At 48.3% G+C, this 15,000-nt stretch overlaps 1 protein-coding gene across 1 annotated transcript in view; it reads right to left on the bottom strand.

Moving 5' to 3' along the window:
* The window catches only part of znf521 (zinc finger protein 521), a 59,129-nt gene that overhangs the window by 14,465 nt on the left and 29,664 nt on the right, over positions 1 to 15,000 (bottom strand). The window contains exon 3 of the mRNA XM_080546466.1: positions 9,396 to 9,527. Coding sequence (XP_080402592.1) covers positions 9,396 to 9,527 — 132 coding nt within the window. The remainder of the gene's footprint in view (positions 1 to 9,395; positions 9,528 to 15,000) is intronic.

Below are 15,000 nucleotides of genomic sequence, written 5' to 3'. Positions count from 1 at the left end.
AAAGAAACTGCAATGACATCGGCAATTAGACTGAGACTCCAAGCTTTCCCAGAGCATGCAGCCCACAGCAATAAACGTGACGAAGTGAACACAAATTGCAAACTACTGTACCAGGATATACTATCTGTCACAGGAATCGGAGACGACAAGGACAATGTCTTAAATCCTGGGCTACTGAGTATGTACAGTACACCGCTAACAATAAAATCACGGCTCTGATGTCAGTAATAAAACACAAAAACGGACAACTCTGATATCGGCGACGGAGAGATAGTCGTTAGAACATACTGTAGTAGGTTCCTGTCCGTTTTACTACCGCCGAGCGTAGGTTAGTATGCATAATGTTGTGGGAATAATGATGTTCCTTATTTAGATCCACTGTGGGGACAACAAGCCAGGAAATAAACAACCACACAAAATTGGCATGGCTTCAAGTGCAAAACATGGCCTCCATTAGTCGACGTCGCTAATTATATTGACAATATAAATATTCATGCCGAGCCACTATTTATTCATGCAGACTGAAACTACACTGGGCTATAATATAAACACACACAACTTGCTGGCACTTAAAATATATACTATGAAATTTGCGCTTTAATTAAGCCATAGTTCCCAGGTTGGTACAGTAGATGAGGGAAAAGTACCGCTCATCTACTGTGTGTATGCGTGTGTGTGTGTGTGTGTGTCTCTCTCTCTCTCTCTCTCTCTCTCTCTCTCTCTCTCTCTCTCTCTCTCTCTCTCTCTCTCTCTGCGTTCTCCAAGGATCACTTCAAACATGCCGTTTGTTATCCAGGACCCCTTGTGCTTTATAAGGACGGCTGTCGAAATCTCAAAGGTCTGGATGCTCTGGAAAAGTTACCGCGTGGGGGCCGCCTTCATTTGAATTTCTTACGGCTCGAAATAACTTTCTCTTCCTAATGCATGTGCCGGTGGGGCCTCAGTGAAAGGGTGTGTGTGTGTGTGTGTGTGGGGGGGGGGGGGGGGCAGAGAATTGAAAGCACAGCCACTAAAGGTGAGGTCTCTATCGCGGGAGAGAGAGTGCCATCTCTCCCTAAGTGCTGCACACATAGGGCCTCTGACCGCTAGCTATATCCAGATCTTTTGGTATATTTTCTTTGCTGGGGGGGGGGGGGGGGGGGGTATACTGTAGTAAATGTGTTGGTTCTTATTCAGAAACATCCATTTCAGCAATTCCTCCTTATTTAAAAAAACAAGGTTTCACTCTATAAAAAAAAACTACTGAAGACTTTTCTTTAGCGTAGCTTTTAATAAGCCAGCCCTTTGTATGGTTTCATTCTATAATATCTATCTATTTAAATGACTATATTGTATATATTACAAGCCTACTACTACCTTCCTACTATTCCTATGATATCTTCTTTTTATGATTGCCATTTTGTAGTGGGTGTGGTGGGAGGTGGGAGGCCCCTACATTTATAGGTTGATAATATATAACCATAATAGGTTGAGGCGGCGCTGGCGGGAGTGCACTTCGGGGTCGCTGAAAGCGCCTCCGCCCCTGATGGGAGCGTCTATGTTGCGTCTGAGGGAGGCGCGCAGAGACAACGGCAAACATCAACGTGTCCCAATGTGAGAGTGCACCTGGGAGAGGTATTAATTATTGAGCTGTATCTGCCCGAGGCTCACTTAGCCACGGCATACGCTGACCTGCGAAATAAAAGTTTAGATCTGCAAGCAGCACATCCTCGGTCGATGCCACCAGACTTGCCTATTATCATGGCGACAGCTGTCCGTGGCGAACGTGTTGACCCGGAAATGAACTCGCTTAACGCTAACGAAAACAAACACCGTTCATTTACGGCCCACCACGTCGTCTAAACCACAACACGATGTTCAGAGCGACGCAAGGACGAAAACAAGAGACAGGGAGATGCTAACTGCTAAATGCTAACTCCGCTGTTGACAACAGGCCTCGGTTCGTCCCAAGGTGAAGACGGATAATGATACCCAAAGCTTCTTTTTTTTTTTACGACTGTGGTGCTATTGTGAGAAGAAAATAGGGTAGCAGACAAAGGCTGTTTTTGTAGCTAGCGATTTGTCTGCATAGAAGCAGGTCAACCCAACCACAGTCGGTTGTCAGTACAGTGTGACTGTCTGTGAGCGGAGAACAAAAAAAAGTCAATACAGTGAAAAAAAGAAAATACATTCAAAAGACATTCAAAAGACTGGGTGGGCTTTATCAAATCCCACACCTCGTACGACGTACACCACGGAGGTGTCAGGTGAGCCGCTGTCCCCCACTTATCACACTGGTGACACTCCACCGTAGCTGACCCGGTACAAACAAGAGACACGTTGCCTCAGCTTTGTGCTTTCCTGACTCGACTGGCATCGACTCATAACCTGGCATTCGTTCACCGGGGTGGGGGAGGGTGCGGGAGGTATGCATATTAAGTATACAATGAAACCTGAAAGCATTGTGGGCCGCGTGCCAGAGCGAGCGTGCTAGGCTTCCTCGGCAACAGCACCTACATGCCTCCTGAATGATTAAACGATAAATATTCAACGGGCTGATATCATTAAAGGCCCGATGCGATGAGGCATATCTACTTGGAAAAGCTCCAATGCAAACAATAGCCCTATAACGCGAGGTTTAGCCTTATACTGTAGGTACCCTGCCTTTAACCCTTATGGTACCACCTGCCACCTGAAGTCTCCAATCACATCCAGCCCCGGCAATATTCGACGATGGACAATGTGCATTCATTCGCTTGATCGTCATACCCGTAGTGTATGAAATTAATGTTGCTTAAGTGCATCCGTTTTTTGTTGAGCGACGATGTCTATAATCATACCAGCAGCATACAGTGCTGGTGAACACGATCAGGAAATCCACAGGCTAACACACAGGCTTACACAGGTAGGCTAACAGTGTAGCGTAGCATACTGTGGTGGCAGCTCGAACATGAGCCGAGCACTACATTGCTACAGTAGGCCCATTTGCAGGAGCTGTGTACAGCCCCATCCCTTTCCCAGAGGGTTAGAATGAGGACATAAGGAAACTGGGGGGGAGAAACTATCCGCGAAAAAATATCCAAACAGAGTCAGTGGCTGTTAAGAGAGAGAGAGAGAGAGAGAGAGGAGAGAGAGAGAGAGAGAGAGAGAGAGGTGGGGGTTGAGGTTGAGAGAGGGGGAGGGGGAGAGAGTGAGAGGGGATGACAATGAGGAAAAGAGAAAGAGGGAGATGGTCATGCAAGAGAGAGAGAGAGAGAGAGAGAGAGAAAGAATGAAGAGAAAGAAAGAGAGGGAGAGAGAGGAATAGAGAAGTAGAGAGAGAGAGACAGCCACAGAAAACAAGAGAGAGAGAGAGACACACACACACACACACACACACACACGCACGCACGCACACACAACTTTGTGGACTTATTCTGGCAGTGTGAGCGTTACCCAAGTGAACAGAGGCCCGGGCAGCAGGGCGGCAGGGGCCGAGGGGGTGCTGGGGGGTGGGGGGTGGCGGGGCGGAGGGGGGCTGGGGGGCCAAGGTCTCCTCGCTGTGGGGGATATTAAGCCCTCTGATTAGATCTCAGGGGCCGGGCCATGGCAGACGTCTCTTTTACTACAGGCCCCAGATCATCTTTATTTTGGCAGGGGTGGTGCTCTCTGCAGGCAAACACTGCACCAATACTAAATAAAAGTATAAGAAATAAAGTTGTTGTTGTTGTTTTTTTCTTTTCTTTTTCCTGTATCGTTTATTTATTTATTTCTCTGGTTATTTAATGTCTTCTGTTTTCAACCCAGAGAGTTTGGGTGATGGCAGTGGGCAGCACTCGAGTTGAGGGGGGATGAGCGGGGGATGGCATCCCCCCCTGAAATAAAAACGGTCAAAATCATCCCCCTTCTAAAACTGCCATCCCCCCTTTCCATCCCTTATGTAATTTTATCAATGAACATGGTATTACTGCTATTTCAACATTTAGTTTTGCACATTTAGTAAAATACTGTGGGCGAGGGAGGGGGGCACGCACACATGCAATGACATTTTTACCAAGTCACTGACACTGAAGTCACTGACGCTGTGGGGATGGTAACATTGTCCCCAAATGATAAAATCCACCATCCCCCCTGATTATCTTTTACAACTGGTAGTGGGTGCCGCGCACGGTGTCTGAGTGCATCTGAGGTGGGTTGCTATTCATTTTTGCGGTGATTAGCGAAGTGTTTCAGTTATTTGGGCACGGCGACATAATTCATAAATCACGAGGAGAGAAGATTTACTACAGAAACCACTAATTCATCTATTTGTCATAGTTTTTTCCGACCGTCCCCCAAAAAAACATCCTGGACTTTCAGTCGCATGCTGTGACATACAGACAAATAAACATACACACATTACTTTTATGACACACACACGCACATGCGCACACACACACACACACACAACTTTTATGACACACACACTTAATGCACACATACATTACACACACACACACGCACACACACACAAACGTGACTTTCATCAGGGCACACTGTCTTCTGTGTTGTTTGTCTATAACCCGCCTATTCCCAATCACAATTTCCACACCAGCCCTCTCTGCAGCTCCTAAGGGTGCAGGCAGACACTTCTAGCTGGAGGCTCCCCCACTTCTGAAACCTGTCAAATGTGTCCTGGGAGAGCCAGCCTCTCTCATCATCCAGGGGCTTATGGACCTCTCTCATTCTCTCCCTCTCCCTCTCTCTCTCTCTCCTCAACTCCCATTTAGTAACCCCCCCCCCGCCCCACCGCCTCGTTTCCTCAGCTCTCTCCTCCTCCTCCTCCATCCTTTCATCTCTCCCGTCCCCAACTCACCGTTTGCAGCCTTCTTCATTCTCTCACCCACGTTGGGTCTCCTTCTCCTTCTCCTCTCCTCCATTTACTTCCCTTCCCTTCTTCTCCTGTCTATCATGTACTTTTTGTCCTCTACCACCCTCTCTCACGCTATTCTCCTGTAATCGTTCGTCCTCGATCCTCGGTTTTCTTAAACGAGAAGGTCACCCTTTCCATAAAGTTGCCTCTCTACCTGTGTCGTAACTATGTAATTATACTAGTAAAAACATTGTAGTAACATTGTAGTACATGGGTCATGGGAAGTTCAGCAACTGGATGGTAATTAACTATAAGGAATAACTGTCAATCACTCCGTCTCTCCCATGTAGATATAGTCTGAGCAGACTGGATAAGACTAGAACGCAGGACCACAGCTGTGTCTGATCTTTTAAAGACGAGGATGATTTTATTATTCAAGTGAACAGACATCGCCTACCACCGCTACCACCCACCTTGATCAAAGTTTCACTTTCAAGTTGTTACTCATTATGTCTGAAACAGGGATTCCCTTTCAATTAGCAATCCAGACACAAACATTCCCAAATAAGGCGAGAGCTGATTCATCAACTACACTTGCTGCTCGGTATGATTTGTCATAATTAAGACATAGTTAGTCTATGTTTGAGTCACATGCGATAGATGTGGTCATAACATGTTAAGTATTGGTGGATCTGCCTTATTCTACAGTGTTCAAATGCAGAAATATTATAAAATCTTCATATTGTATCGGATAATATTACACAAACCAACAACAACAACAACAAAAATAAAATTTCCTCATTCACACCAACTGTCGAAATAAAACACATCAGCCTCCAAAAACGGATATCTAACCTCATTCTAACTCGATATCGAATTTCCAGACATACATTATTATTTTTGTGAAAATAATTGCCCATATTTTGCTATCAAACTGTGCGTTGCGGACCTCCAGCTCGATGAGTGTTTCCTGAGGACAGCGGCAGGATGCCACTTCTACCTGTCCAGCAGATGCCAGTGTGTCCCAGCCTACTGCCCGTCTCAGCCTGTCCCCTTCCTCCCCAACAGAGGGAGGCCTTTCAGTCCCTCACGCACACTCCCCATAGTCTACCACGGCTATCCTGTATGCCTCTGTCTGTCTGTCTGTACCTCACACACACTCCCCATAGTCTACCACGGCTATCCTGTATGCCTCTGTCTGTCTGTCTGTCTGTCTGTCCCTCATACACACTCCCCATAGTCTACCACGGCTATCCTGTATGCCTCTGTCTGTCTGTCTGTCTGTCTGTCTGTCCCTCATACACACTCCCCATAGTCTACCACGGCTATCCTGTATGCCTCTGTCTGTCTGTCTGTCTGTCCCTCATACACACTCCCCATAGTCTACCACGGCTATCCTGTATGACCCACCCCTGTCTGTCTGTCTGTCTGTCCCTCATACACACTCCCCATAGTCTACCACGGCTATCCTGTATGACCCACCCCTGTCTGTCTGTCCCTCATACACACTCCCCATAGTCTACCACGGCTATCCTGTATGACCCACCCCTCTCTGTCTGTCTGTCTGTCTGTCCCTCATACTCACTCCCCATAGTCTACCACGGCTATCCTGTATGCCCCCTCCCCTGTCTGTCTGTCTGTCTGTCTGTCTGTCCCTCACACAAACTCCCCATAGTCTACCACGGCTATCCTGTATGCCCCCTCCCCTGTCTGTCTGTCTGTCTGTCCCTCATACACACTCCCCATAGTCTACCACGGCTATCCTGTATGCCCCCACCCCTCTCTGTCTGTCTGTCTGTCCCTCATACTCACTCCCCATAGTCTACCACGTCTATTCTGTATGCCTCTGTCTGTCTGTCTGTCCCTCACACAAACTCCCCATAGTCTACCACGGCTATCCTGTATGCCCCCACCCCTGTCTGTCTGTCTGTCTGTCTGTCCCTCATACACACTCCCCATAGTCTACCACGGCTATCCTGTATGCCCTCACCCCCGTCTGTCTGTATGTCTGTCTGTTTGTCTCTCTCTCTGTCTGTCTGTCTGTCTTTCTCTGTCTGTCTCTCTCTGTCTGTCTGTCTGTCAGTCTGTTTGTCTCTCTGTCTGTCTAGATGTCTTTCTGTCTGTCTCTCTGTCTGTCAGTCTGTTTGTCTCTCTGTCTGTCTATCTCTCTGTCTGTCTCTCTGTCTGTCTGTCTGTCGATCTCTCTCTCTGTCTGTCAGTCTGTTTGTCTCTCTGTCTGTCTATCTCTCTGTCTGTCTCTCTGTCTGTCTATCGCTCTCTCTGTCTGTCTGTCTGTTTGTCTCTCTGTCTGTCTAGATCTCTTTCTGTCTGTCTGTCTCTCTGTCTGTCTGTCTCTCTGTCTGTCTAGATCTCTTTCTGTCTGTCAGTCTGTCTCTCTGTCTGTCTGTCTGTCTCTCCAACTGTCTGTCTGTCTGTCTGTCTGCCTGTCTGTCTGTCTGTCTTGTCTGTCTGCTCTATGACCACTGTCCTGAGGGTCTGCTCTCTCTCCTCCCTCCCTCCTTTCCTCTCTCTCCCTCTCTGCATCTCTCTCTCTCTTTCTCTCTCTCTCTCATGCACAGTGATCGATATGGACGCAGAGGGAGAGAGAGAGAGAGGGGGGGGGCTGTCTGTCAAAGCGGGCGGAGGAAAATGAAGGCTTCGATGAAGGAGGCATGCTCTGTATATTAAATGCTTAGACCCCCGGCGAGGGGAGGGAGAGAGGGAGAGGGTGGGAGACGGAGGGGGGGGGGGATATCAATAAGCTGCTGCTAAAAGAGAGATAAGGCCCAAACAGGAACGAAGAGAGGAGAGGATATGGAGGGAGGAGAAGGGGGGGAAGAGAGTAATGGAGGAAAGGAGAGAGAAAGGAGTCAAATGAGTAGAGAGGAAAGCAGTGAATTGTCGGAAACAGGGGAAGACCGAGAAGACAAGAACTGCGACGGGAAAAATAAAAGACGAGAGAGCCGCAGTAGAGGAATGAACACAACACGTTAATTGGTGGAAGGCGAATTAGGTAAAAAAAAAAAGAAGGAGAAGAAGAAAAAGCGTGGAACAGGGTAAAAAAAAAAGAAGAGTAAAGAGCTGAGGAGTGAAAAGTGGGGGGGGAAAGAGTGTGGTAAAGAGCTGAGGAGGGAGAAAGAGAAGGGAAGGAGAGAGCTGCAAGTTAACGACTTTGCAGATTTCATTATAGAGATAGTTAACCCTGTTGACACTGAAGGAGGGCGCTATCCTCTCTGGAGGTAGTCCGGTCCTTCCACCTCCACGCACAGAGACAGATGAGATCATTACAGCTATCAGCACCACCGCCATCCACAATTAGCACATCTCCCTATCTCTATCACTCTCTCTCTCTCTTTCTTTCTCACCCCATCCTCCTCTCTCTCTCTCTCTCTCTCTCTCTCTCTCTCTCTCTCTCTCTCTCTCTCTCCCCCATCTCTCTCTCCCCCTGTTTCTTCCCCTCCCTGTTCATAACACCCCCTTTGGCCCACACCTTTCTCTCTCATGTGGCCCAGTCTCGTGTGGTCTCTCTCTCTCTCTCTCTCTCTCTCTCTCTCTCTCTCTCTCTCTCTCTCTCTCTCTCTCTCCCTCTGTCTTTCTCTCTCTCTCTGCCTCTCTCATAACACCCTTTGGCCTTGATTTTAAGGCATTTGGCTGACCATCATCCCTAAACTTTTCCTAGTAATTTAGAAACCATTTGCCATTTCAGACAAACAATGACACTTTGCGATATACAACTTTGCATTGTTATATACACTTACTGAACACTTTATTAGGAACACTATACTAATACTGGGTAGGGCCTCCCTTTATTAGGAACACTATACTAATACTGGTTAGGGCCTCCCTTTATTAGGAACACTATACTAATACTGGGTAGGGCCTCCCTTTATTAGGAACACTATACCAATACTGGGTAGGGCCTCCCTTTGCTCTCAAAGACAGCCTCAATTCTTCTTGGCATTGATTCCACAAGCTGTTGGAAACATCCCTTTGAGATTAAGGTCCATCATGATGACATGATTGCATCATCACACTATTCCTGCAGATTTTTTTCAAGGTGTGAATCTCCTGTTCTACGACATCCCAAAGATGTTCTATTGGATTCACATCCGGTGACTGAAGAAGGCAACTGAAGAACATTGAACTCATTGTTATGTTCATGAAACCAGTTGTGACATAGTGCATTATCATGGTGGAAGTAGCCATTAGAAGATAGGTACATTTTAGCCATGAAGGGATGCACATGGTCAGCAACAATACTCAAATAGGCTGTGACATCCAAGCGATGATTTATTGGTATTAACGGGCCCAAAGTGTGCCAAGACAATATTCCCCACACCATTACACCACCTCCATCAGCTTGGACTGTTGACACAAGGCAGGTTGGGTTCATGGATGTCGACAGGTGTTCCTAATAAAGTGTTCGGTGAGTATATGTCTGTGAATTCTATAAGTCTCTGAGGACACACACACACACACACGCACACGCACGTGCACGCACACACACACACGCACACACACACACACACACACACACACAGAGATACACACACACAAGTGGACACCCCCCCCCACACACACTCACCTGTGAAGCAGACAGGACACTTGAAGGTGCCGCCCATCCCCTCGAAGCTATGCTCGATCAGGTGGCACTGGAGTTTGGCCGGCGAGTCGAAGGACTGGCTGCAGAGTTTGCATTCATGGTTCAGTCCCTCCTCTGTCCAGACAGAAAGAACAAACACACAAACACACAAAAAGAGAAGAAGAGAATTAATCAGAGCCCAAACAGCCAGTGAGTGATCCAGATAGTCTCTGTTAATACCTTTCTCCTCCCAACCCGTTTAATTTAGCTCCAACACATTTGTGTCAAAGACTCCTGCCTGTGACTTTCATGGCTCATACAAGAAGTAATATAATGTGTGATCTACTCCCATCAGGCATAAATTGGATGATCAGCGGGGGTCCTAATTGCGCAGGCGAGGTCTTGCACTTTGAACACGGCGAGCATCGCTCTTTTTGATTGGCTAACACACAAATTGATTTCTGTGGAGGCGACGTGAATGTACAAGAAGGCCTGGTAAGATGTAGGGAAGAATATGCGTAAGAGGAGTGAGAGTGCAGATTAAGTGAAACATGCAAAATTATGCCTATAAGCAGCAGGACAGATGTATAATTTCACGTATGAATTATCTTAAGTAAACATCGTGTTAGGTAAACAATTTCAGGCAATCAAACAGTTTGAGAAGGTGAAAAAACACCATCAGCTATGAAACGCCTCGCTGTCGCATTATCGCCATGGCAACCCGACTTCTCTCTCAAACAAGACGGGCGACGTCAACAACGCTTTCCCGAGGAGTCTGTGGTGAACGCCAAGTCATCACCCCCCCCCCCCCCCCCCCCTCCCCTCTTTTCCTGCGATCACACCCTGTCAGGTGAGATACCGCGCGTGGACGCGGCTAAACAGGTGTGAGACCTGAATCCATTTCCCCTTCGCCTCCCAATTTGCAATGCAAGATACGATTAAGATCAGACGAAGACTGCCTCGGCCGAGGGCCATCGACGGCATCCGATAAATGCCGTTCAGACAGTGAACCTGCCCGCTTTTTTTTCGCTGCACAACGATCCGCTGACTCAGGGCTTCTACCCGGGCTGCCCATCTCCAGCGCGTCAATAATAATAATTTAAAAAAAAGTCTGTGCTCTTTTGCCATGAGGTTGGGTCTGGTGCTCCATCAAAGTCCCGCCGACCCAGGCATGAAGCCAGCTAAAGGGAGTTGGGGCGGGGGTAGGGGGTGGAGGGGGGTTGTTGGGGGGTCCCATCGAGGGGCCTGTCTCTCAGTCTCTACAGCCCAATGCCCACAATATGGAGCCCAGGGTGCCAGACGTGCACACACACACACACACACACACACACACACACACACACACACACACACACACAGAATCCACCTTACCAGCTGTGGCCATGCATCCATAGGCCCTGGAGGATCCCAAAAGCGGAGGGGTTTAAAGCAAATGTGGGGCCTTAGGCAGATCTGGCAACCGGACCCGACGTCAACAACAAAAGCCCGGGATGAAGAGAGTCACCCTCTCATCCACCTAGTTAGCTGCCCCCCCCTCCACCCCCTCCCGCCCCTGCCCCACTCCCTTTTAATAACATCCCAGCTCACATACACAGTAACTGCCAGGGCGCCTTTCCTATTTGTACTGTAATGGTCAGTTGTTCTTCCAGGGCTCGCTAGCACACATTAAAACAGCACGGGCTCCGTGGTTCGGGCTCCGCTCTGAGCATTTGGCGCCATGACAACCGAGTCATTTGTCGAACGACAATTTACAACACGCGGCACGCGAAAAATAACGTTAATCAACCCGTTTTTAATAGGACGTCACGGTGGAGACCGTATTCATAAGAAGCTCCGTCGTAACCGAACACAAACTGAGGTATCGGTACTTGTATGTGTTTTTCTTTGGGGGGGGGGGGTGGATTTCACCTTTATCTTTCCAGGAAGTACCATGAAGGTACTATAAACAAGTATCTATACTGTACATGTACCATGAAGGTACTATAAACAAGTATATATACCGTACATGTACCATGAAGGTACTATAAACAAGTATCTATACTGTACAGTGAGAGTGCACTACAGTAAGACGGTGACAACGTCAACCCTGTGACCTCCGCTGTTCCAGGAAAAGGAGGGGGAAGGAGAGCGCCTCCTGTGGTGCCAAGAGCAACACAGAGTGTCTACTCCTTTCTAATATATCGAGCATGTTTGCCTTTATATATATATTGCCACATGTTCCTGGACTATCTCTCTTCCTCGTAAAAATAACAAACATCTGGCGTCGTAAACCAGATGAGGAGGAGATTCACAATGTAAAAACAAACAGTCGGAAAAAAAGAAACCGCTGGCCGCTGTTGTTCCGCTCCGTGAGCTCACTGGCTATTGTGTTACATGGTGGTGGAGTCTGGGCTTGGGTATTAAGGGCCGATAAAAATAACTCCTTATCACAGACACGAGCGAGAGTTGTGCTTCGTGTGTTCCGTAATGATGCGCTCCCCTTTGAAAAACGAGACACTGTGTTATTATGTGTGTGTGTGTGTGCGGGTGAGTGTGTTTTGCATTTGTGTGTGTGTGTGGGTGCGCATGTGTGCATGTGTGTGTGAGAGAGAGGGCTTGATCACAGTCCCCTTTGATCACCATTCGACTTGGTCCGTCTGTACTGTGAGGGTAGAACACGGAGGTCAGGCGTGCAGCAGGGTTCACGGCTCCGCGCCCGGGCCCATATGCACAGCCCTCGTTTGACCCTGGCGCACACTGCTGTCCCTTCAGAGACCTGGCCTGCTCCATTATGCAGATAACTCTGCACCTGCCTGTCTGACCTTGTGAGTGTGTGTGTGTGTGTGTGTGTGTGCGTGTGTGTGGGTGTGCCTGTATGTGTGTGTGTGTGTGTGCGTGTGAAGGGGAGCGAAACGTGCATGTGTCTATGAATTTTAGATAAGTTTGTGCTTGTTAGCGAGAAATGGATACCGTATGCATGTGTGTGTGTGTGTGTGTGTGTGTGTGTACATGTGTGAGGAATACTGTGTGAGTGTGTGTGCGTATGTGTGTGTGTGTATGTATGTGTATGTGAGCATGTGTGTGTGTGTGTGTGCTTGTGTGTGTTTGTGTGCGTGTGCATGCGGGCGTGCGTGTGTGTTGCACTACACATTTTATGTGTGCTGCTGGAGTGTGTGGGAGTGCATGAGTCTGTTCCGCACTGACCGCCCCTGTAATGTAACTCCTATAGGGGGGCCTGGGTTTGTATGCGGCAGGGGACTCAGGGTTTGACTCACACTGGCAGCCTGTTTCTTAGCGAGAGTCGGGGGAGGAAGTCAGCCAGCTCGCCCCCTATAGCTCCCTCATTGGGGTGAGGTCACTTCCTGTCGCTCCCCATGCCTCCCCCCAGGGCTGCCCAATCAGCACGGCCATGCGGGAGGAGCCCCCACCAAGCCTCGGCACGGAGCACTCTGGATATAGTTACAGAGCCACTGGGGACTATCAGCCCCAGCTCTCTCTCCCTCTCTCACTGTCCCCATCCCTCCCTCTCCCTCCTACCCTCCCCTCCCCTCCCTGCCTCTCTTTCTCTCTCTCTCTCTCTCTCTTTTTCCACTCTCCAGAGTGTTCTTCGCTGCCACCACCCTGTCCATGTACACTCATAAGAAAATCTTTTAGATGAGGACGGCTCCTCTCTCTGCTCCGCTCTAAGCGTCCCTGACACCCACTAAAGTAAGCCCATCTGCATATCCACAGGGTCCGCGTTCCTGTGGCTCATGGTTTATGTATTCCACAGTGCCTAAAAACACAAACGTCTAATATCTCTCCCATGTGGAAGAGAGAAGGGAGAGAGAGAGAGAAGAAGAGACTCAAACAATTCTAAAAAAAAGGGTAGTATTTATTTTTTTCTCTTTCTTGTTTACTGCTTTTTTGGGGGGGGGGGGAAACCAGGCTGAAGTTCACGTAGTGCTGAAGGTTGTTTGGGACACTGGGGTTCTTCTAGCATGCATAGTTTTGTTTTTCCACCCATTTATAGAACAGTGATGTGCTTTTCATGTCGGTTTCGGTAGAGTAAGTAAGTCGGGAGTGAGTGAGTGAGTGCGTGAATGTGCGTGAGGTGTTTAGTGTGGATGAGTGCAAACTGTACTGTGTCTGCCGGAGGAGAAACTTGAGCAAAGTAATAGGCCACTGGGTCCACTTTTCGAGGAATTCTAATCGTATTGGGTTTTTGTTAAATAATTGACAAAAATGGGGGAACGGTGCAGGACTAGAGCTTAATTAAAATCTCTTCCTCAGCCAGTTCCACTCCCCCGCCCCCCCCCCCCCCACCCTTCCGTGCTCCCTAACCCTATTTAAACAATTCTGCTGAGGAGCAAGCCCGGTCGGAGGGGAATTCGGGGATCACTTTTAGCACTTGGCATTGGAACAGAAAAATCTGATACTTAGATTTACACTTCCCTCTGGGGCACAGTGAACATTTCTCTAAAGCTCACTCTTAAAGGGACCTACGCTGCGCGCATCTCAACAAGGCAGCAAACTCGAACAAATCAAGTTCAAGGACAGAAAAAGAAAAGGAAAGAGAAAAAAAAAGAAAAAGACTGAGACTCGACAAAAGGTGACAATAAATTAAGTCGTCTCGTAACGGACCGAGCGAACGGCAGGCCTCAAAGCGAACCGTAAACAAAACAAACCGCCCCCCCCCCACCCAAAAAAAAACAGCAGACTAAATAAATGTAACACCCGAAAGGTCACGTCAAGGTCGACTGCCCCCCTGAACACAAGAAACAGAAGAATACCTGGCATTAAATCCAGAGTGAAGACGTTTTTCTGAGGCCCCTCAGCCCCCCCACCCCCCCTACAGCAGCACAACCTCCTCCTACCTCTTATCTCGCTCCGTCATCCTCCGTATCGTACCACCTTCCTAGTAGCGCTTTGAAAATTGAAAATGAACTCGTGACCACGCGCGTGGAGAAGGACATCGTTTGGTGTTTTTGTGTAGACATACTAAGTATTACGCAGAGGAGTGCTGTGGGATCGGGGATGGATGCAGAGTCGACAGCTTCGGGCCTGTGAACAGTAGGTGGTTTCACTTCTCTCTTCTCTCGGCGGGAACTATCCATTAACGGATAATGGGGGGAAAATCAGAGTGATTAAGGCCCAGGGAATTATGGGCGAATACAAATCGACTCCACCTCCATGCCTGTGTGTGTGTGTGTGTGCATGTGTGTGTGTGTGTGCGTGTGTGTGTTCTCAGGAGATAGAACCACTTCTCACGTGGAACCAGTTCATTTTAGAGATGCATTAGTGCCTTGAGATGGTTGTGTAAGGGGGCGGGGAATCTGGTAGGTGGGAGCGCACAGGGATGGACTCCCCCTGGACTGGGGCTGATTGGAGGGCTGGAGCCTGGAGGGCAAGGTAAGTAATAACTATTTCCTGTCTCTTCAGTTTGACAAGGACAGCACCGAATGAAATATGAAATATAATTACTGCACCTTCGGAACGACAACCTCATTCTGTTACAGGAGGATGAGGAGGAGGGTGGATAGTGGTGGCGATGCGAAAAGCATTTGCTGTTTATTTACCTCGTAGTTAATGATAAAACACACTCAGTATGTGCTGAAAGGGAAAGAAGGGGATGTCTAATGGGATACGT

Source organism: Nansenia antarctica (genome assembly GCF_963989245.1).
Source record: "Nansenia antarctica genome assembly, chromosome: 16".
NCBI lineage: Eukaryota > Metazoa > Chordata > Actinopteri > Argentiniformes > Microstomatidae > Nansenia > Nansenia antarctica.
The sequence above is the reverse complement of the archived record's forward strand: the minus strand, read 5'-3'. Positions and strand labels throughout refer to the sequence as shown.